We start from the raw sequence: 21,981 nt of genomic DNA on the forward strand, positions 1-21,981 counted from the left end.
CAACACTTTTTAGTCTTGTCATTCTTTTTCAGTTTAACCACTCTTATGGGTGTGTAATAATCACTGGGGTTTTGTTTCCCTATTATTAAAATGAAATAGACCTTTTCATATGTTTGAGTCATTTCTACATCTTCTGTGAAGTTTTCAATATTTTTTGCCCATTTTTAGACTAAATTGTCTACGTCTTATTGTTGCATAAAGTTCTTTATATATTCTCAAGTCTTTTGCTTATATGCATTGCAATATTTTATTATAGTCTGTACTTACTCTCACTGTGGTTTCTTTAGGTGAAGAGAAGTATTCTAAGTCACCAATCTTTTTCTTCATTGTCAATGACTTCTGTGTCATGTTTTAAGAAATGTTGCCTACTGCACAGACATAAAGGTATTTTCTTATATTAGTCTCTCAAAACGTTGTTTCACCATTGACTTTTAGACTACAATCATTCAAGAACTGATTTCTGTATGTAGTGTGAAGTGAAAATCAAGTTCGTTTTTGTACATATGGCTACTGAATTGATCCAGTGCCATTTTATAAAACTGTGCATTTCTGAATGCTCTGCAGTACCAGAGCAGTGACAGTGCTCTGCAGTGTCATAAAGTTGAAGTGTGCATCTATGCATGGATCTGTTTTTGAATACATCCCATTCTTCCTCAAACTGGGGTTCCATAAGGGAATTAAGCCCCACAGAAGACTATATTTCAATTTTCTCATAGACAGTATATAGTTGGTATTGTTTAGAACGATAAGAGGTTAGTTAATTCATTACAGGTGACAGATGCCTTAGGCCATTAGGGTTTAAATGTTCTGGGTGAGAAGATCTGCTCCATTCTATTCCATTGATCCGTTTGTTTATTCTGTGCTAAAACCACACTATCGTAATTATTGTAGCTTTATAATAATTCTTCATATCCTAGAGAATAAGTGTCCAGTTTTGGTCTTCTTAGCCATTCTTGGTACTTTGCATTTCCGTATACATTTTAGAATAAACTTGTCAAGTGTCACAATTAAACTGGTTGAGATTCTGATTAGGATGATACTGAATTTAAAAATCAATCTGGAGAGTATTGACATGTTCACAATACTGAGTCTTCAATAAACAAGGTATATCCTTCCAATTACTTAGGTTTTTAAAAACTATACTGATAATGGTTTATTTTCGTTTTCTTTCAGTGTTGAGGTTTTATACCTCTTTCATTAGGAATTTTTTATGCTCTTGCACAAATTATTTTGAAAATTTCATTCTCTAGTTGTTGATTTACAGAAATACAATTAATGTATATTGACGTCACATCCAACAACACTGCTGAACTTACAATTTATACATAGATTCTTCTGGATTTTTTACATACACAATCATATCATCTGGGAATAAAGTTTTATTTCTCTACTGCCAATCCTAACACCTCTCATTTACTTTTCTTGCATTATTGCACTGGCTAGTTATGTCCAGTACAAAGATAAGTAGAAGATACTATAGCAAGCATCCCTGTCTTAATAGACGTAAAGTGTTTCATGTTTACCATTAAGTATGATGTTACTGTAAACTCCATTTTATTCCTAATTTCCTAATTCTTCTTTAAATCTTAGAATGATGTTGATTTATATCAATTGGCTTTTTCTGCTCATATGGTTTTTCTATTATATTCTCTTAACGGGATGAATTACATTTATTGATTTTCTAGTTAAACCAACTTTGTATTCCTAGGATCAGTTAAATTTAGTCAGATGGAATATCTTTCTCACATGCCATTGGATTTGATACTAATTTCAGATTACAGTAGCTAAATTCAAGAGAAAAATTACTCTATAATTTTTTATCCTATTCGGGTACTGATCTGATTAAAATCAATTGGGAAGTGTTCCCTCTTTTGCCATTCTGCAAACCTACATGAGACTAGTGTTATCATTTGAGTGTTTGGTAAAATTCACCAATCACCAAGCCATGTAGGTTTCTTTGTGAACAAGGTTAATTATAGATGTAATATCTCTAAAATTTATAGAAACATTTAGGTTTCTGTTACAACTTATGCCAGTCAGTTTGGTAAAATGTTCTATTTACAAATTTATCTAAATTTCCAAATTTATTTGTATCAAAAAGATCACAATATCCTATGATCTAGCAAATATTTGCATAAATCTACAGTGATAACCTATCATCCATTCCTAAAATTGGTTATTCAGGAAAAAGATGGCAGAGGACTAGGGAACATTTCTTCAGCTGGTCCCCTGAATCGAGCTGGATATCTGCCAGACCATCCTGAACACCCACGAAATCAGCCCCAGACGAAGATACATCTGGATCTCTACAAACGAACATCTCCAACGCTGAGTATTGAGGTACAAAGCAGGAAGCCAAGAAACCGCGCAAAGATATCGGAGGATAAACGGAAGGGGGAGGGAGCCGCCACACTCGGGCGCCAGGAAGCAGTAGCCACTTGCACTGGGGAACGGGCCAGATTCCTGGACCGGCAGCCACCAAGAAATGAGACTGAGACGGGGAGCTCGGGAGCACGTGTGCGACCAGACTGAAAACCAGCGCTCCCGAGCACGCACGGGAACCGGGGGCAGCTAGCAGTGTTAGAAGCACAAAGGACAGAGATGTGCCAGCCCTGCAAGCGAGGGCTGGGAGAACGGCTGTGGGGCGCACAGCCCGGGACGCTGCAGGGTTTTTAGCAGCACTGACAGAAACAGAATTAAAGTGGCCAGGAGAGCTCATGGAGAGCGGACTGCGATCTCTGTTCTGAGACAGAGGCGAGGATATGGCCACTGCTGCTCTGACTCTCAGAAGAATCACAGAAAACCGCCAGGGAAAACCGCCAGAGAACAAAAGCCTGGAAATACGGGTTCACATTGTGCCCATCCCCACCCCCTCTTACGGGGGGGCAGGGCAACTCTACCCAAACAGGGTTGCCTGAGTATCGGCGTGGCAGGCCCCTGCCCCCAGAAGGCAGGCTGAAAAATCAAGAAGCCCACATCCCTAAGGTTCCTATAAAACAAGTGCACATTGCCTGGGTCCTGTCTAATAATTTGGACTCTGTGCAACCCGCAACCACTCATCAGAATGACAAGGAGGAGGACTGCCCCCCAACAAAGAAAAGATACAGACTGTGGCCTCTGCCACAGAACTAATGGATTGAACTCCATTTCTGACAATTTGGTTATGAGTAACAATGGTCAAGATGATGTGTAGGCCTGAAAAAAATATTGACGAAAATATTAACAAGAACATAGAATCTCTAAGGGCAGAAATGAGAGCAAATCTGGCAGAAATTAAAAATCTATGAGTCAAATGCAGTCTAAACTAGACACTCTGACGGCCAGGGTAAATGAGGCAGAAGAACGAATTAGTAAATTGGAAGATGGGATGGCAGAAGAGAAAGTAAAAACGGAAACTTGGCTCAAAAAAATCCAATCTCAAGAACGTAGATTACGAGAGATTACTGACTCAATGAAACATTCCAATGTCAGAATCATCAGCATCCCTGCAGGGGTGGAGAAAGAGGTCTAGAAGAGATATGTGAACAAATTGTAGCTAAGAACTTCCCTAATCTGGCCAAGGAAACAAGCATTCATGTCCAGGAGGCAGAGAGGACCCCTCCCAAGGTCAATGAGAACAGACCAAAACCACGTCACATAATACTGCAATTCACAAATATTAGATCCAAGGGTACAATCTTGAAAGCAGCCAGGGGTAAGAGAATCCTCACATGCAGAGGGAGGAACATCAGAATAATGTCAGACCTGTCTACAGAAACCTGGCAAGCCAGGAAAGGTTGGCAAGACATATTCAGAGCTCTAACTGAGAAGAACATGCAGCCAAAGATCCTTTATCCAGCAAGGCTCTCATTCAGAATGGATGGAGAGACAAGGACCTTCCAAGACCGGCAGAAACTGAAAGAATATGTGACCACCAAGCCAGCCCTACAAGAAATATTAAGGGGGGGGGGGTTCTATAAAAGTAAAAAGACGCCATGAGTGATACAGAATAGAAATTTACAATCTATAGAAACAAAGACTTCACAGGCAACATGACATCATTAAAATCATCTCTCTCTATAATCCCTCTCAATGTAAATGGCCTAAATGCTCCCATAAAACGCCACAGGGTTGGAGATTGGAAAAAAAGACATGACCCATCCATATGCTGTCTACAAGACAGTCATCTTGAACCTAAAGATACATCCAGACTGAAAGTGAAGGGATGGAGAACGATTTTTCATGCCAATGGACCTCAAAAGAAAGCTGGGGTAGCAATTCTCATATCAGACAGATTAGATTTTAAACTAAAGACTGTAGTTAGAGATACAGAAAGACACTATATTATTCTTAAAGGATGTATCCAACAAGTGGATACGACAATTATAAATATCTATGCCCCCCAACAGGGAGCAGCTAGATACACAAGCCAACTCTTAACCAGAATAAAGAGACATATAGATAATAATTCATTAATAGTAGGGAACCTCAATACTCCACTCTAAGCAATAGACAGATCACCTAAGCAGAAAATCAACAGAGAAACAAGAGCTTTGAATGACATACTGGACCAGATGGACCTCATAGATATATACAGAACACTACCTCCCAGAACAACAGAATACTCATTCTTTTTGAATGCACATGGAACGTTCTCCAGAATAGACCATATACTGGGTCACAAAACAGTTCTCGACCGATACCAAAAGACTGAGATTATTCCCTGCATATTCTCAGACCACAATGCTTTGAAATTGGAACTCAATCACAAGGGAAAATTTGGAAGAAACTCAAACACTTGGAAACTAAGAACCATCCAGCTCAAGAATGATTGGGTAAACCAGGGAATTAAAGATGAGATTAAGCAATTTTCGGAGACCAATGAGAATGAAAACACATCGGTCCAAAACCTATGGGACACTGCAAAGGCAGTCCGAAGGGGAAAATACATAGCCATCCAAGCCTCACTCGAAAGAATAGAAAAATCTAAAATGTAGTTTGTATATTCTCACCTCAAGAAGCTAGAGCTGGAACAGAAGAACAGGCCTAACCCACGCATGAGAAGGCAGTTGATCAAGATTAGAGCAGAAGTCAATGAATTAGAAACCAGAGAACAGCAGAGCAGATCAACAAAACTAGAATCTGGTTCTTTGAAAGAATAAATAAGATCGATAAACCATTGGCCAGGCTTATTCAAAAGAATAGAGAAAGGAACCAAATTAATAAAATTATAAATGAGAGGGGAGAGATCACCACCAACACCAAAGAAATAGGAAGAATCATTAGAAACTTTTATCAACAACTTTATGCCAATAAATTAAACAACCTGGAAGAGATGGATGCCTTCCTGGGTACCTATAAACTACCAAGACTGCAACAGGAGGAATTGATTAAACAGACTGATTATGAAGAGATTGAAGCAGTGATCAAAAACCTCCCAAAAAATAAGACTCCAGGGCCTGATGGATTCACCAGGGAATTCTACCAAACATTCAAAGAAGAAATAATACCTATTCTCCTGAAGCTGTTTCAAAAAATAGAAACAGAAGGAAAACTACCAAACTCATTCTATGAGGCCAGTATTACCTTGATCCCCAAACCAGGCAAAGACCCCATCAAAAAGGAGAATTACAGACCGATATCCCTGATGAATATGGATGCCAAAATTCTCAACAAGATCCTGGCTTATAGGATCCAACAGTACATTAAAAGGATTATCCATCATGACCAAGTGGGATTCATCCCTGGGATGCAAGTGTGGTTCAACATTCGCAAATCGATCAGGGTGATAGATCACATCAACAAGAAAGGAGTTGAGAACCATATAAGCCTCTCAATTGATGCAGAAAAAGCATATGACAAAATACAGCATCCTTTCCTGATTAAAACCCTTCAGAGTGTAGGGATAGAGAGTACATTCCTCAATCTCATAAAAACCATCTATGAAAAGCCTACAGCAAATATCATTCTCAATGGGGAAAAGCTGAAAGCCTTTCCTTTAAGATCAGGAACACGACAAGGATCCCCACTTTCGCCATTATTATTCAACATAGTACTAGAAGGCCTTGCAACAGCAATCAGACAACAAAAAGGGATAAAAGGTATTCAAAATCGGCAAAGAAGAAGTCAAACTCTCTCTCTTCGCAGATGACATGATACTCTATATGGAAAACTCAAAAACTCCACCCCCAAATTACTAAAACTTACACAGCAATTCAGTAATGTGGCGGGATACAAAATCAATGCTCAGAAATCAGCTGCATTTCTATACATGAACAATGAGATTGAAGAAAGAGAAATTAGGGAATCCATTCCATTTACAATAGCACCAAAAATCATATGCTATCTCGGAATTAACTTAACCAGAGACGTAAAGGATTTATATTCTAGAAACTACAGATCGCTCTTGATAGACATTGAAGAAGACACAAAGAGATGGAAAAACATTCCATGCTCATGGATTGGAAGAATAAACATAGTTAAAATGTCTATGCACAGAGCAATCTACACTTTCAATGCTATCCCGATCAAAATACAAATGACATTTTTCAAAGAGCAGGTACAAACAGCCCTTAAATTTGTGTGGAACAGAAAAGGCCCCGAATCGCCAAGGAATTGTTGAAAAGGAAAAACAAAGCTGAGGGCATCACGTTGCCTGATTTCAAGCTGTACTACAAAGCTGTGATCACAAAGACAGCATGGTACTGGCACAAAAACAGACACATAGACCAGTGGAACAGAATAGAGAGCCCAGAAATGGACCCTCGGCCCTATGGGCAACTAATCTTTGACAAAGCAGGAACAAACATCCGGTGGAAAAAAGACAGTCTCTTCAATAAATGGTGCTGGGAAAATTGGACAGCTACATGCAAAAAAATGAAACTTGACCACTCTCTCACACCATACACAAAGATAAACTCCAAATGGATGAAAGACCTCAATGTGAGACAGGAATCCATCAAAATCAGAGAGGAGAACATAGGCTGCAACCTCTTTGACGTCGGCCACAGCAACTTTTTTCATGACACATCTCCAAAGGCAAGAGAAACAAAAGAAAAAATGAACTTGGGGGACTTCACCAAGATAAAAAGCTTCTGCACAGCCAAGGAAACAGTCAAAAAAACTAAGAGGCAGCCCACGGAATGGGAGAAGATATTTGCAAATGACACTACAGATAAAAGACTGGTATCCAAGATCTACAAAGAACTTCTCAAACTCAATACACAAGAAATAATCAAATCAAAAGATGGGCAGAAGATATGAACAGACACTTTTCCAATGAAGACATACAAATGGCTAATAGACACATGAAAAAATGTTCAAAATCATTAGCCATCAGGGAAATTCAAATCAAAACCACACTGAGATACCACCTTACGCCAGTTAGAATGGCAAAAATTGACAAGGCAGGAAACAACAATTGTTGGAGAGGATGTGGAGAAAGGCAAACCCTCTTACACTATTGGTGGGAATGCAAGTTGGTACAGCCACTTTGGAAAACAGTGTGGAGGTCCCTTAAAAAGTTAAAAATTGAGCTACCTTATGATCCAGCCATTGCACTACTGGGTGTTTACCCCAAAGATACAGACGTAGTGAAGAGAAGGGCCATATGCACCCCAATGTTCACAGCAGCATTGTCCACAATAGCTAAATCGTGGAAGGAACCGAGATGCCCTTCAACAGACGAATGGATTAAGAAGATGTGGTCCACATATACAATGGAATATTACTCAGCTATCAGAAAGAACGATTACCTAACATTTGCAGCAACATGGACGGGACTGGAGGAGATTATGCTAAGTGAAATAAGTCAAGCAGAGAAAGACAATTATCATATGGTTTCACTCATTTATGGAACGTAAGAAATAGCAGGAAGATCGGTGAGAAGGAAGGGAAGAATGAAGGGGGGAGTAGACAGAAGGGGGAATGAACCACGAGAGACTATGGACTCTGGGAAACAAACTGAGTGCTTCAGAGGGGAGGCGGGTGGGGGACTGGGATGGGCTGGTGATGCGTATTAAAGAGGGCATGTATTGCAAGGAGCACTGGGTATTATACACAAATAATGAATCATGGATCACTACATCAAAAACTAAGGATGTACTGAATGGTGACTAACATAATAAAAATTAATAAAATAAAAATAAATTTTAAAAAATTGGTTATTCATGCATTCTCTCTTACACTTTATCATTCTTATCGGGGTTGTCAATTTTAGCAGCCTTTTTATTTTATTTTATTTTTTTTTTTAAAGATTTTATTTATTTATTCAACAGAGAGAGAGACAGCCAGCGAGAGAGGGAACACAAGCAGGGGGAGTGGGAGAGGAAGAAGCAGGCTCATATCGGAAGAGCCTGATGTGGGGCTCGATCCCGGATCGCCGGGATCACGCCCTGAGCCGAAGGCAGACGCTTAACCGCTGTGCCACCCAGGCGCCCCTTAGCAGCCTTTTTAAAGGCACAGTTCTTGGCCTGATTCTACTTTATGCTCACATTCTAATGTATTTGTTTCTGTTCTTATTGTTCTTCTACCTTCTTTTTGTTATCATCCAGATGGAAATTTGCTGTTCATTTTCTAATAATTCCAGATGGAGCCTTTGTTTCTAATAATCATTGCAGATTATAAATTACTCTTAACAGCTTTAGCTAAACCCTGTAAGTTTGGGGTTTTTTTAATCCTGTAACTTTTTGTGGTAGAACACATAAAAAATTGCCATTTTTAACTACTTTAGGTATATAATTCAGTGGTGTTAATTACATTCACAATGTTCTACAAGCATCTATCACCATTTCCAGAAATTTTTCATCATTCTAAACAGAAATGATGCACTCACTTAAGGAATAACTCCCATTCCTCTCTTTCCCTAACCCCTGGTAACCTCTAACTACTTGTCTCTATAAATTTACCTGTACTAGTTATTTCACATAAGTAGAATTATACAGTATTTATCCTCTTGTGTCTGGCTTACTTCCTTAACATATTGCTTTCAAGGTTCAGTCACACTGCAGCATGTATCAGAACTTCATTCCTTTTCATGACTGAATGATATTCCACTGCATATGTATACCAAAGTCTATCTGTTCATCTGATGATGGACATTTGGACTGTTTCCACCTTTTGGCTATTACGAATAATGAGTAATGCTGCATTAAACACTAGTGTACAAACATCTGATTAAGTCTCAGTTTTTAATCCTTGTGGGTATCTACCAAGGGGTGGAATTACTGGATCAAATGGTAACTGTATATTTAACTTTTTGAGAATCGTTGAACTGTTTTCCCAGTGCTTGCACCATTTTACATTCCTACCGGCAATGTCCAAGGGTTCCAATTTGTTCACATGATCACTAACATTTATTTTCCATTATTTTTATTCTAGCTATCCTAGCAGTTTCCCTAATGACTAATATTTTTTCTCATGTGCTTATTGCCCCCTGTCTATCTTCTTCGGAGAAATCTCTAAGTACTTGGCCTATTTTTGAATTGGGTTGTCTTTTGTTATTTAACTGTAGGAGTCCCTTATATATTCTGGATATTAAATTCTTATCAGAGTTAGCATATGCTTTTCTGGCCTGGGTAGGTTAGGAGTTATGTGAAACAGAGATGAGCATCTTGTGTCAATCCTTCAGGTGGCTCCCAAGTAGGTTAAAACATACATACACAATAATTTTCCAATAAGATCTGCTCTGCTCTCTCCAGAACCAGGGACAGATACTCACAATATGGGCTACTACTGCCTTCAAAACTGCCTCAGAGCTGGGAGGGGATGGAGCAAGGACAAGTAAAAAAACACCACAAGCTTTGCTACCATTTTTAAGTTGCCCTTTTCTTGATTCAGCATTCTCTTGGTTGCTATAAACCTTTGATTGTTGTAATTGTACTGGCGTCAGCAAGGAACTGGGTATGTATTTAATAAGGGAAGACTATCTCTTATCTCCTCTTTGGGCTAGTTTTTGCTTAACTCAAATACAAATTATATGAGATAGTTTTTGCTTTCATAAAATTATGTGTTAACTGTAATAAATGTATAGTTGCTAATTATGTAATTATAAACTGTATAATTATAATTATATAATCATGCTTTTAAATAATTAAAATTATTAATCATCCATATAATTATTAATTGATTCATGCTACAATTAAAAAAAGGACTTCTAAAAATAGGGAGTAACTGTCCCATCTCAAATTAAAAGCAGTGATAAACTGTCTTTTAAATATTTTCTTGGGTTATGGGGCACCTGGGTGGCTCAGTCGTTAAGCATCTGCCTTCAGCTCAGGTCATCTTGGGATCGAGCCCCACATCAGGCTCCCTGCTCGACGGGAAGCCTGCTTCTCCCTCTCCCACTCTGCCTGCTTGTGTTCCCTCTCTTGCTGTCTCTCTCTGTCAAATAAAATCTTAAAAAATTTTTTTTCTTGGGTTAAAAAAAATCATGTGTTCAAAAATCAAATAACAAAACATCTCATGACTTTCAAACTCAGTTATTTTCAAAACAAATTTCAATGAGCTTTCAAAATTCACCCTGGGTTTTAAAAATTCATTTCTTTTAAATTTAAATAGACTAATCTTACTATAGATGATTTTTAATAACTTGAGATATATTTTGAGTAAACACAGCAAACATTTCCTTGAATTTAGACCTGCCAATTAGCAGATGAAAACACTGATCAGAATAATGGTTCATTTCTGCATCCATCAAGATTCTACCATGGCTTTATGCACAAAGTGAAAAACTTAGTTTTAACACTGCTGAAAAACAGCATACTCTATTTGAAAAAGTACTCAAGTGAATGACTTTTGCCTTAAGTTTGAAGAAAATTTTCACAAAGTATAGAATTCTAGATGGGCCATTCTTTTCTTTCGGCCCTTTAAATCCATGGTCTTCTCATTTTCATTGTTGCCTTTCAAAATCCAGTCCTACTTATTGCTACTCCTTTGAAGGTAGTAAGTCTTCTGTGGGGCTGCTTTTGTGATTTTCATGGTTTTCTTTCTTGTTGGCTTTCAAAAGTTTGACTGGGATGAGTATAGGTATAGTTCTCATCATTTGAAGTGTTTTAACCTGTGGCTTTATGTCTTTTATCATGTTTGGAAATTCTTGGCCAGTATCTTTTCAAATACTGCTAATGCATCATCCTCTTTTATTTCTACTACCGGAACTAAAATTATATATCTGTTAGAACTTTCCATCGTATCCCTTACCTCTTTTAAGTTTTCTTTTGTCTCTCTCTGTACTTTATTCTGGATATTTTCTACTAACCTGCTTGCACGTGATCTCGTCATCTGTTTCTAATAAAATCTAATTGAATTCTGTATTAGTGAAGTAAAACACACACGAAAGCGCACAAATCTTCAGCATAAAACTTGTCAAATGATGTTGAATACCTTGAGGCATGCTTACTGGCTAAGCTCTGCCTCAGTTCTTAAGCCTAAGAATCAGTAGAACCTCCAGGAGAAATGTAGCTACAAATGCCAAGCTCCCCATCCTGGTTTCCTTCCTCTCCCAGATCTTACTTTTATACTTTCTCCAGATACTCTGTTCTCCGAGGGAACATTTTACTTGAATCACCTTATCAAAAAATTGCTAGAAATGGAAAGTTCCTCTGTTTAATTCTTAGATCAGTGAATCAGACAAATACTGATGAAATAGTTATTTCATCTTCAGATAACATAAACCCATGAGGGAGAGCTAACAATGATTGCAGAATTAATGTCCAAAGACAGTTTGCAACTAGAATGTGAAGACATTAATGGCAATTTTAAATCTTTAAGCATTAGTAATCCCTTAAAGAATTTGACAAAAGTTATAGACCCATAAAAATACAATGGGTACCTCTGTCAAACATATAAATATAATTAAATGAAGCTCAAAATCCCTGAAGCTCGCCTATAGGTCATATAATATCCTACAGAAGTCCAGCTCAGTTAAGATAATATGTAATAACTATCAAAGTAAATTTCTAATATATTCAACTATGTAAGTATAGGATGGGCATTGAGTTAGCCGAGTTTTAATCAGCAGTGTGGCATGGCTCCTCCTAAAAAGTAATTCCATCTTAAGCAACATTAAGAAACATATTCTAGAACAATGTGGTTAACGGTCCCACAGCTAGGGGTATTAAGCAGTACCCTGGAGCATTACACATAATTATGAGGGCAATATTTTAGTAAGGAACAACAATTAGGTAAATTACAGCTACAGAAGAAAACCAGGATGGTGAAGAAGCTTGAAACCGTATTATATATGGAACAAATGAAGGATATTTAACTTATAGAAGAAAACGTTTAGGGGATTTATAAATATGACTGGAGAGACTAAATAAGAACGAAATATGTTTTTCATAAGATAGCAGAACTGAGGTAAATACACGAAGGTTACAGGGAAATTAATTTTGAAACAATACGGGGAAAAAAGATTATTCAAAGTTAGGGCTGAATGAAAAAAGAAGTTCCTATCGAATCACTAGAGGTGTTGAACCACAGCTGACCAGCCACTTTCCAGAAATACTATAGGAAACTTATGTCAGGGTATAAAATTAAATTATGTATCCCCTAAGGTTTCACTTAAGAGTAGGATTCATGCATCCATTGTTTTTTTAAGATTTTATTTACTTATTTGAAAGAGAGAGCACCTGGGTGGGGGAAGAGGCAGACAGATAAGTAGACTCCCTGCTGAGCAGGGAGCCCAATGTGGGGCTGTATCCCAAGACCCCGAGATCCTGACCTGAGCCAAAGTCAGACACTTAGATGACTGAGCCACTCAGGTGCCCCTCATGAGTCTATTTTTTAGGTCATTTAAAAAACTACATTTGGATGAAAAGAGAAGAAATTGCTATTTATTTTCACCTTAAACACTTTACTTCTTTGAATATGACTTCTTTTCTCAAATGAATATATATAGCATTTAAAGCAGTAAGTATTTCCAGACAAAATGTTAACTAAGTGCAATGATATACAGAAATGTCGCTCTCAGGCGCTAAGCATTACATAAAAGTTTAACGGCAAAGACAAAATAAACGAAATTTATAAAAACCAAGATACCTGTTTTCTCTTACTTGTTGCCTCATCTTTTCATCCTTTAGACTTTCATGTTTTAGTTTTGCCAGTTCCATAGCCAATTTTTCTTCTTGTTCAAGCTGGAGTTGCCTCAATCTTCTGTTTTCTTCTGCCTAAATTTTTTTTAAAAGTAACTTCAGTTATTTGTCCTCCAGATTTTTTTTCATCAAGGCTTCAGAGCAACGAACATTTGTTTTATTTTAAAATACAAAATACTATTTCAGTAAGTACTTTTCCAAACATTTTACCATGGAAAATTTCAAACATCAATAGGAAGAGCAATATTAAAGTATATCCTCAGGTAGCCATCACTCACTTTCAGTAACTATCAAAACTTTTCCAATCTTCTTTCTCTATTCTTCCCCTCCAATTTCATTTTTTTCTTTGTTCTTTTTTACTAGACTATTTTAAACATATCCTAGATATGTCATTACCATTTAAATAATTCAGTATTGATCTCTACCTGAGAAGAAGTTCGTCTTATGTAACAACAACCATGCCATTAGCATGTCTAAACAACAGTAATTCCTTAGAAAGGTCTAATACCTTGTCCATTTTCAGGTTTTCCCAATTGTCTCAAAGATACTTTTTGTTTACTTTTTCAAATCAAAATCCAAACAAGTTCCACACGTTGCATCTAGCTATTATTTCTCTTATGCCTCTTTCATTCATTCTGTAACAATCCTCCCATATACATACTTCTTTCCTCAAACCATTGATTTGTTGTAGAGATTAGAATATGTGACCCATAGAATGGGCCAAAACATTCTGAATTTGACTGACTGTTTCCCCCAGGATACCATTCAACTTCTCTTTTGTATCTCCTGTAAAATGGTAGAAAGATCTAGAGACTTAACTAAATTCTGTATTTAGAAAGAATAAGTACATGAGAAGATGTTCGACATCATTAGCCATCAGGAAATGCAAATTGAAATTATAGTGATCGATCACTACAAACCTATTAGAACGGCTAAAATAAAAAAAAGTGGCAAAGCCAGTGTTGGTGAGAACCTGCATTTCTATGCTGGGTGGGAATGTAAAATGGCAGCGCCACTCTGGAGAACAGCTCGGTAGTTTGTTATAAAGCTAATATGCAATTACCATACGACTCCATCACTATACTCTTACACATTTAGCCCAGGGAAATGAAAACTTACGTTTATTTAAAAACCTGTACCCAAATGTTTACATCAGATTTATTTAAAGCAGCCAATACTGGAAAAAAACAAGACATAGACTTCAACAGGTGAATTGGCGGACAGACCGTGGCACGTCCATACCAAGGAGTACTTCTCAGCAACCACCTGGATGAACTCCTAGGAGTTAAGCTGAGTGAAACAATGCAATCCCCAAAGGGTACCGGCTGTTTGATCCAAGTTATATAATGTTCTTGGAACATGTTCTTTAAAACTGAGCTTTAATTCACATAGCATAAATTCACCTTTCACAGTTCACAACTCAGTGGTTTTTCAGTCATTCAGTGTTATGCAACAATCATCACTATCTAGTTTCGGGACTTTTTTTAACAGACTATTTTTTGGAGCAGTTTTGGACTCACAGCGAAACTGAGCAGAATGAGAGTTCCCACATACCCGCTGCCCACACACGTGCACTGCCCACCTCACCAGCAACATCCCCCACCAAGTGGTACATTTGTTACAATCAAGTAACCTACACTGACACAATCACCCAAAGTACACAGTTTACTTTAAGTTTAGCTTGCTGATGTATTTTCTATGGGTTCTGACAACCGTATAATGGCACGGAGCTACCATTAGAGCTCCTATACAGAGTAGTTTGCCCTAAAAATCCCCTGCGCTCTGCCTAGTCACCCTTCCCTCCCCCAATCCCTGACAACCTCTATCTTTTTACGATCTCTACAGTTTTGCCTTTTGCAGGATGGTGTATAGTTGGAATCATCCAGTCTGAAGCCTTTTCAGGCCGGCTTCACTTAGTAATGCACATTTAAGGTTTCTCCATGTCTTTTCATGGCTTGATAGTTCATTTCTTTTAGCACAGAATAATATTCTATAGCCTGGGCTGCTGATCCATTCATCTGCTGAAGGACATCTTAGTAGCTTAGAAGTTCTGGCAATTATGAATAAAGCTGCTATAAACACCCATGTGCAGGCTTTTGTGTGGATGTAAGTTTTAACATTACAGCATCGTCTCGTCACCCCCCAGAAAAGCTCCATACCTGTTAGCACTCACTCACCATTCCACCTACCTCCTAGCCCCTGGCAACCACTCTTCTACTTTCTCTCTCTATATTCTAGACATGTCATTTAAAAGACATCATACAATATGCGGCCTTTGTGTGTTTGGCTTCTTTCATGTAGTGTAATGTTTTCAAGGTTCATCTGTGGGGCAGCGTGTATCAGTAATTCATCCCATTTTGTGGCCGTGTGATATTCCACTGTGCAGACAGAACACACTGCGTCTGTCCAAGCATCAGCTGATGGGCACTTGCGACGTGCTTCACGACCAACTTCCGGCTGTCATGAATAATGTTGTTTTGAATATTCAGGTACAAATTCTTGCGTGAACATGGTTTCAGTTGTCTTGGGTCTATGTTTAGGAGAAGAACTGCTGGGTAATATAGCAACTACATTTAACTTTTTGAGGAACTGCCCAACTGTTTTCCACAGCCGCCACAGTATTTTACATTTCCACCAACCATGTACAAGGGTTCCAGGTTCTTGACCTCTTTGCCAACACTTAGTGTCCTCAAAAAAAAAAAAAAAAACAATCTTCACGGCTCCGAAGGGCACCTAATTGTGATTTCGATTTGCGTCTCCCTACGGACTAATGATATGGAGCATCTTTTTGTGCTTATTGCTCATTCATATGTGTTCTTTGGAGAAATGGCTATTGAAGTCATTTACCCATTAAAGGATTTTTTGTCTTTTAGTGTTGAGTTGTATGGATAACGTTCTTGAAATGACAAAATTATAGAAATGGAGAACATGTTAGTGGTTGCCAGTGTCAGGGATGAGGTAGGTGTACACAGGAAAGAGATGGTGATGTTTATGAAAGGATGAAATGAGGGATCCTTGTGGTCCAGGAACTCCCCTGGATCTTGACTGTGATGTGGGATATACAAACCTCACGTGATTAACTGTACAGAACTAAACACACACACACACACACACACACAAATGAGCTCAAGAGGGAAATCTGAACAAGGTGGGTGGGTTGTATCATTGCTGATATCTTGCATCTGCTATTATACTGTAGTTTTACAAGATGTGCCATTAGGAAAAATTAGGTACAGGGTACATTGGGTCTCCGTATTATTTCTTACAGCTGCAGATGAATCCATAATTATCTAAATAATAATTTCAATTAACAAAAAGCAGCTGCAAGTACTAGTGATGACACAAAGCAACTGGCGTTCTCATACATTACCTTGGGAAATGCAAAATAATGCAGCAACTTTGCAAAATGGTTTGGCAGTTTCTTATCAAATGAAGCAAACACCTACCATATGACCCAACCATCCTACTCCCAGATATCTATCCAAGAGAAATGAAAATTTATGTTCATATAAAAGTTTATAATAAAATGCTTATAGCAGTTTTAGTCATAGTTGCCATAAACTGGAAACAACTCAGATTTTTTTCAACATGCAGATGGATAAACCACCGTGGTACATCCATATACTAGAATACAGCAATACCACTCGGCAACAAAAGGAATAATTCAGGCAACAACATGGAATCTTATATTTGGTTTGCTAAGTGAAAGAAGTCGGACCCAAAAGGTGACATATTGCATAATTCCAATTATTTGACACTATGGAAAAGATAAACCTATTGGGACAGAAAAGAAATCAGTGGTTTCCAGGGGCTGGGGAGAGGGCTGAGTGGTTGACTACAAAGGGGCAGCATGAGGGGACTTTGGAGGTGATAGAATTGTTTGCAAGACACTTGTGATGGTGGAAACTGAAATCTATGCATTTGTCAAAATCCACAGAACTATATATCAAGGAGAATTAATAATTTTGTAATATGCAAATTTAAAAAGAAATCGACCAGGAGGCAGAGTTAAGATGGCGGAGGAGTAGGGGTCCCCTTTTTTAGCTGGTCCCCTGAGTCGAGTTGGATAGGTACCAGATCATCCTGAAAACCCATGGAATCAGCCTGAGACGCAGGAAGATACATCTGGATCTCTACAAATAAACTCTCCAGCGCTGAGTATTGAGGTACGAAGCAGGGAGCCGGGAATCCGCACAGATAATCGGAAGAGAAACGGAAGGGGGAGGGAGCTGATGCGCTCTGCCGCGGGGAAGCGGTAGCCACCTGCACGGGGAGCAGGCGGACTCGGGGACCGGCACCCGTGAGAGATCAAACTGAGACCGTGAGCCGGGGAACGGGGTGAGAAGTCTGAAAACCAGACTGAAAACCGGCACTCTGGAGCGCCCCCGAACCAGACTGAGACCGGGAGCTTCCGGAGAGCGCGGGGCGGCTGGCGGCGTTAGTATCAGGCATAAAGGTGCTCACTGAACTCAGGAGAAGAATGAACACAGTGAGAACTTTAACAAAGAGATATAAAATACAAGAAAGTACAAAATAGAAATCGGAGCCGAAGAATCTAATAACCACACTGAAAAATACACTGGGGGATTCTAGAGCAGACTGGATAAACAGAAGGATGGATCGGAGAGCTGGGAAACAAAGCCCTGGAACTCACCCAGACCGAGCAGCAAAAAGAAAAAGGAATTCTAAAAAAAATGAAGATAAATTAAGAGATCTCTGGGACAACATCAAGTGAAATAGTATTTGCATTATATGGTTCCCAAAGGAGATGAGAGAGGAAAGGGGGCAGAAAACTTATTTGAAGAAATAATGGCTGAAAACTTACCTAACCTGGGAAAGGAAGCAGACATCCGGGTCCAGAGAGCCCAGACATTTCCAAATAAAATGAACCCAAAGAGATCCACACCAAGACACGTTATAATTGGAATGTCAAAAGTTAAAGAGAAAATCTTAAAAGCTATACAAGCAATTTGTCACATTAAAAAAACAAACAAACAAAAAAAACAAACCCAAAACCCAAAACCCAACCCATAAGGCTATCAGCAGATTTTTCAGCAAAAACTGTGCAGGCCAGAAGGGAGTGACATGACATATTCAAAGTGCTGAAAGGAAAAAGTTTCCAACCAAGAATACTCTACCCAGCAAGTGAACACTCAAAATTGAAGGAGAGAGTTTTTCAGATAAGGAAAAGCTAAAGGAGTTCATCACCATTAAACTGATTTTTCAAGAAATGTTAAAGGGACCTGTTAAGCTGAAAAGAAACGGCACTAATTAACAACAAGAAAACACATGAAAGTAAAAATCTCTCTGGAAAAGGTAAATACGTAGTGAAGGTAGTGGATAAATCAACTTACAAAGCTAGCACAAAAAAACCAAAAATAGTAAAAAATAAACTAAAACTACAAAAGGATACATTAAATAAGGTAAAATGTGACATCAAAAACATAAAATGTGGGGCGGTGGTAAAAATGTAGTTTTGGAATGAGTTCAAGTTTCATTTGGTATCAACCTAAAATAGATTGTTCTATACACAGGATGTCATATATGCCGTATACATAGATTACCTCATGGTAACCACAACGAAAAACTTACAGTAAATAAAAGAAAATGAGAAAGGAATCTAAACACAACACTAAAGAAAGACAACAAACCACAAGGAAAACGATACCCATGGAAAAGAAAACTGGTGTAGCTATACTCATATCAAACACAATAAGCTTTAAAACAAAGACTGCAATTAAAGGACAAAGAAGGGCATTACATGATGATTACGGGGTCAATCAAGCAAAAAGATATAAAGTTTATAAATATATATGTACCCAATGTAGGAGCACCAAAATATATAAAGCAAATATAAACACACTGAAAGGAGGAAATAGACAACAATACAATAATGGTAGGGGACTTTAACACCCTACTTACATCATCTGACAGAAATAAGAAAATCCATAAGGAAACATCAGCCTTAAACAATACCTTAGACCAGGTGGACCTAACAGATACGTACAGAACATTTCATCCAAAAGCAGCAGAATACACATTTTCCAGGATATATCACATGTTAGCCCACAAAAAAAGTCTCAATAAATTCAAGACTGATATCATATCAAGCACCTTTTCCAACCACAATGGTATAAACTAGAAATCAACACCGAGAAGAAAACCAGAAAACCAGAAGCAGACTGCCATGTTGCAGAGAGGATCACGTGGCAGGGAATGCCAGCAATCTCTGGGAGATATGGGTCTCAGTCCTACAACTATGAGAACACGAATTCTGCCAACTTAAATAAGCTTAGAAGAGGACCCCAAGATTCAGATGAGAATGCATTCAGACAACACCTGGATTTCAGCCTTGTGAGATCAAGAGGTCAATCCAGCTACATACCATGTCTAGATTTCTGACCTACGGAAACTGTGGGGTAATAAATGGATGTTTGTAGCCACCAGATTTGTGGTAATTTGTTACACAGCAACAGAAAACAAGATAATAAATGAGCTGTAGTCTTTGAAATTGTCAAGGTCATGAAAGACGGGAAAAAGTGAAAAACTTACAGACTGGAGGAGACTAAGGAGACATGACAACTAAAGGCAGTTTGTATTCCTGGAACAGAAAACAGACATTAATGGAAAAAACTGATGAGATCTGAATAAATCCTAGAGTTAACATATTGTACCAAGGCTAATTTCTTCATTTTGATCATTGTTCTATGATTATGTAAGATGTTAACATAAAGGGAAATCAGGTGAAGGGTATACAGGAATTCTCTATACTATTTTTTGCAACTCTATTATAAATCTAAATTTATCTCAGAAATTGCCTCTAAATATTATTTCCACTAGATGATAATAGAGCTCTTTGGTACAATGGCTGACTCCAGGTGTGAAGCAAGAAATTTACAAGACGAGCCTTGCATTAGCCAGAGAAAATGGACAAACAGGATAATGAATCAGCCCAAGGGATTCCCAAGATCAGAAGGGTGAGTCAGAAAGCCAGAGACCCAGGAGAGCCAGTGGTTTAGTTCCAGTCTAAGCACGAAGGCCTGAGAAACAAGAGAACCAATGGTGTAGTTCCTGTCTGAATGCTGACAGGCTTGAGACTCAAAACGAGCTGACATTTCAGTTCAAGTGTGAAGACAGGAAGAAAGCTGATGTCCCAATTAGAAGGCAGTCAGGAAGGAGCAGTTTCCTTTTACTCAGCCATCGCATTCTATTCAGGTCTTCATCTGATAAGATGAGGCCCACCCACATTAGAGAGGGCAATCTGCTTTACTCAGTGTGCCATTTAAATGCTAATCTCATCCCAAAACAGCCAGGATAATGACTGACCAACTATCCGGGCACGCCATGGCCCAGTCAAAGTCAACACACAAAATTAACCATCACTGGCCTGTAACATTTTGTTCTGACAGAAAGCAAGGAAGCTATCAAAGATAAGGGAATCTTGTCAAAAGGGCAGAGAACCAATAAAGGCATCCATTGGTCAAAGATGGGACAATCTGAGCAACAAAAAGAATAAATGCAATTAATTCAAGTATTAAAGATCCATGAGTCCATAAAGATTTTTTAATAAAGGAAAAAGTCAAAAACTAAAGAAAATTTTTAAAAACAACATTGACAAACACAAATGGAAGTGACGAGAGCACCAACTCTGAAAATTAAGTATATATCTCCCTTTCCAGTGATAACTATATTTCAAGGTACCAAATAACCCTAGTTGATGCTGGAAGGTTCTTTACAAAGGAATTTCAGCAAATTAAATGTGAAAGGAATAACAAAATTAGGAAATCAGTGTTCTGCAACCCCTAATGAAAGGAAAGACTCAGTGGTGAAACCACCGATGAAAGGCCGGTCGGGAATTTTACAGCAGAGGAACCAGAATACCTCACTAGAGGTATCTGGTCACTAGAGGGAGCAGAAGGTACATCAACACTAGCATCACTACAAGTGGCCCAAGCAGACGTCATGTGCGTGCAGACGTGGCACAGAATCAAGGGCAGCGTCACCTACGGAGTGACTGCCAAAAAGTCATACCTAAATCTAATCACTCCTTTAGGATTAACTTCCATTTTGAGGAAATATAAAAGTTAGGGAAACAAATTAAATGAACGAATGAGAAAGCAAACAGGTAAATTCAGAATATGGGATATCCTAGAAAACAACCGGCATAATTTAACAAATCAAAAACACGAAGTTAAAAAAATTAAGGATGGGGGCGCCTGGGTGGCTCAGTCAGTTAAGCATCTGACTCTTGATTTCAGCTCGGGTCATGATCTCAGGGTTGTGAGATCAAGCCCCACATCAGCTCCACACTAGGCAGGGAGGCTGCTTAAGATTCTCTCTCACCCTCTCCCTCTGCCCCTCCCCCCAGCCTCTTTCTCCCATTCTTCAAAAAAAAAAAAAAAAAAGATGAGAGAGGGACTGTTTTAGACCAAGAGGTAACAACAAAATACACTGTATGAACCTTATTTGGATCCTGATTAAAACCAACTGTAAAAGCAGATTTTGACACAATCCCAAAAACTTGATTATGGAATGGCATTAAATAATACCTCGAATTTACTGTTAATTCTATTAGTTGAGATAACGGCATTATAAAATATCTATATTTTGTAAGATGCATACTGAAGTATACAGGAAAGAGGTGATATGATACCTGGGATTTTCTTTAAAATTAAAGAAAAAATAAGAATAAAAAGACGAGGAAAACAATCTAATCCCTAGGATCTTATTGCTCAGAGTTGAAAAATCATGTCTAAGCCTTATGAATTTGGAACTCAGAGTGATGGATACCACTTTTAAAAGTAGCTTTTGCCATTCCTCACAATATCCTACAAAATGCTGAACGTACAGCAGGAACTCAAAAAATTCTTAAATATCAGAAAACCTTTTTCACATTTATGAGAACTCACTTCTT

At 38.3% G+C, this 21,981-nt stretch overlaps 1 protein-coding gene across 1 annotated transcript in view; it reads right to left on the bottom strand.

Annotated features, from left to right (window-relative positions):
• The window catches only part of MNS1 (meiosis specific nuclear structural 1), a 44,972-nt gene that overhangs the window by 20,596 nt on the left and 2,395 nt on the right, over positions 1 to 21,981 (bottom strand). The window contains exon 3 of the mRNA XM_026518547.4: positions 13,015 to 13,142. Within this exon, the coding sequence (XP_026374332.1) occupies positions 13,015 to 13,142 (128 nt within the window). The remainder of the gene's footprint in view (positions 1 to 13,014; positions 13,143 to 21,981) is intronic.

This window comes from Ursus arctos, unplaced genomic scaffold, assembly GCF_023065955.2.
Source record: "Ursus arctos isolate Adak ecotype North America unplaced genomic scaffold, UrsArc2.0 scaffold_36, whole genome shotgun sequence".
Lineage (NCBI taxonomy): Eukaryota > Metazoa > Chordata > Mammalia > Carnivora > Ursidae > Ursus > Ursus arctos.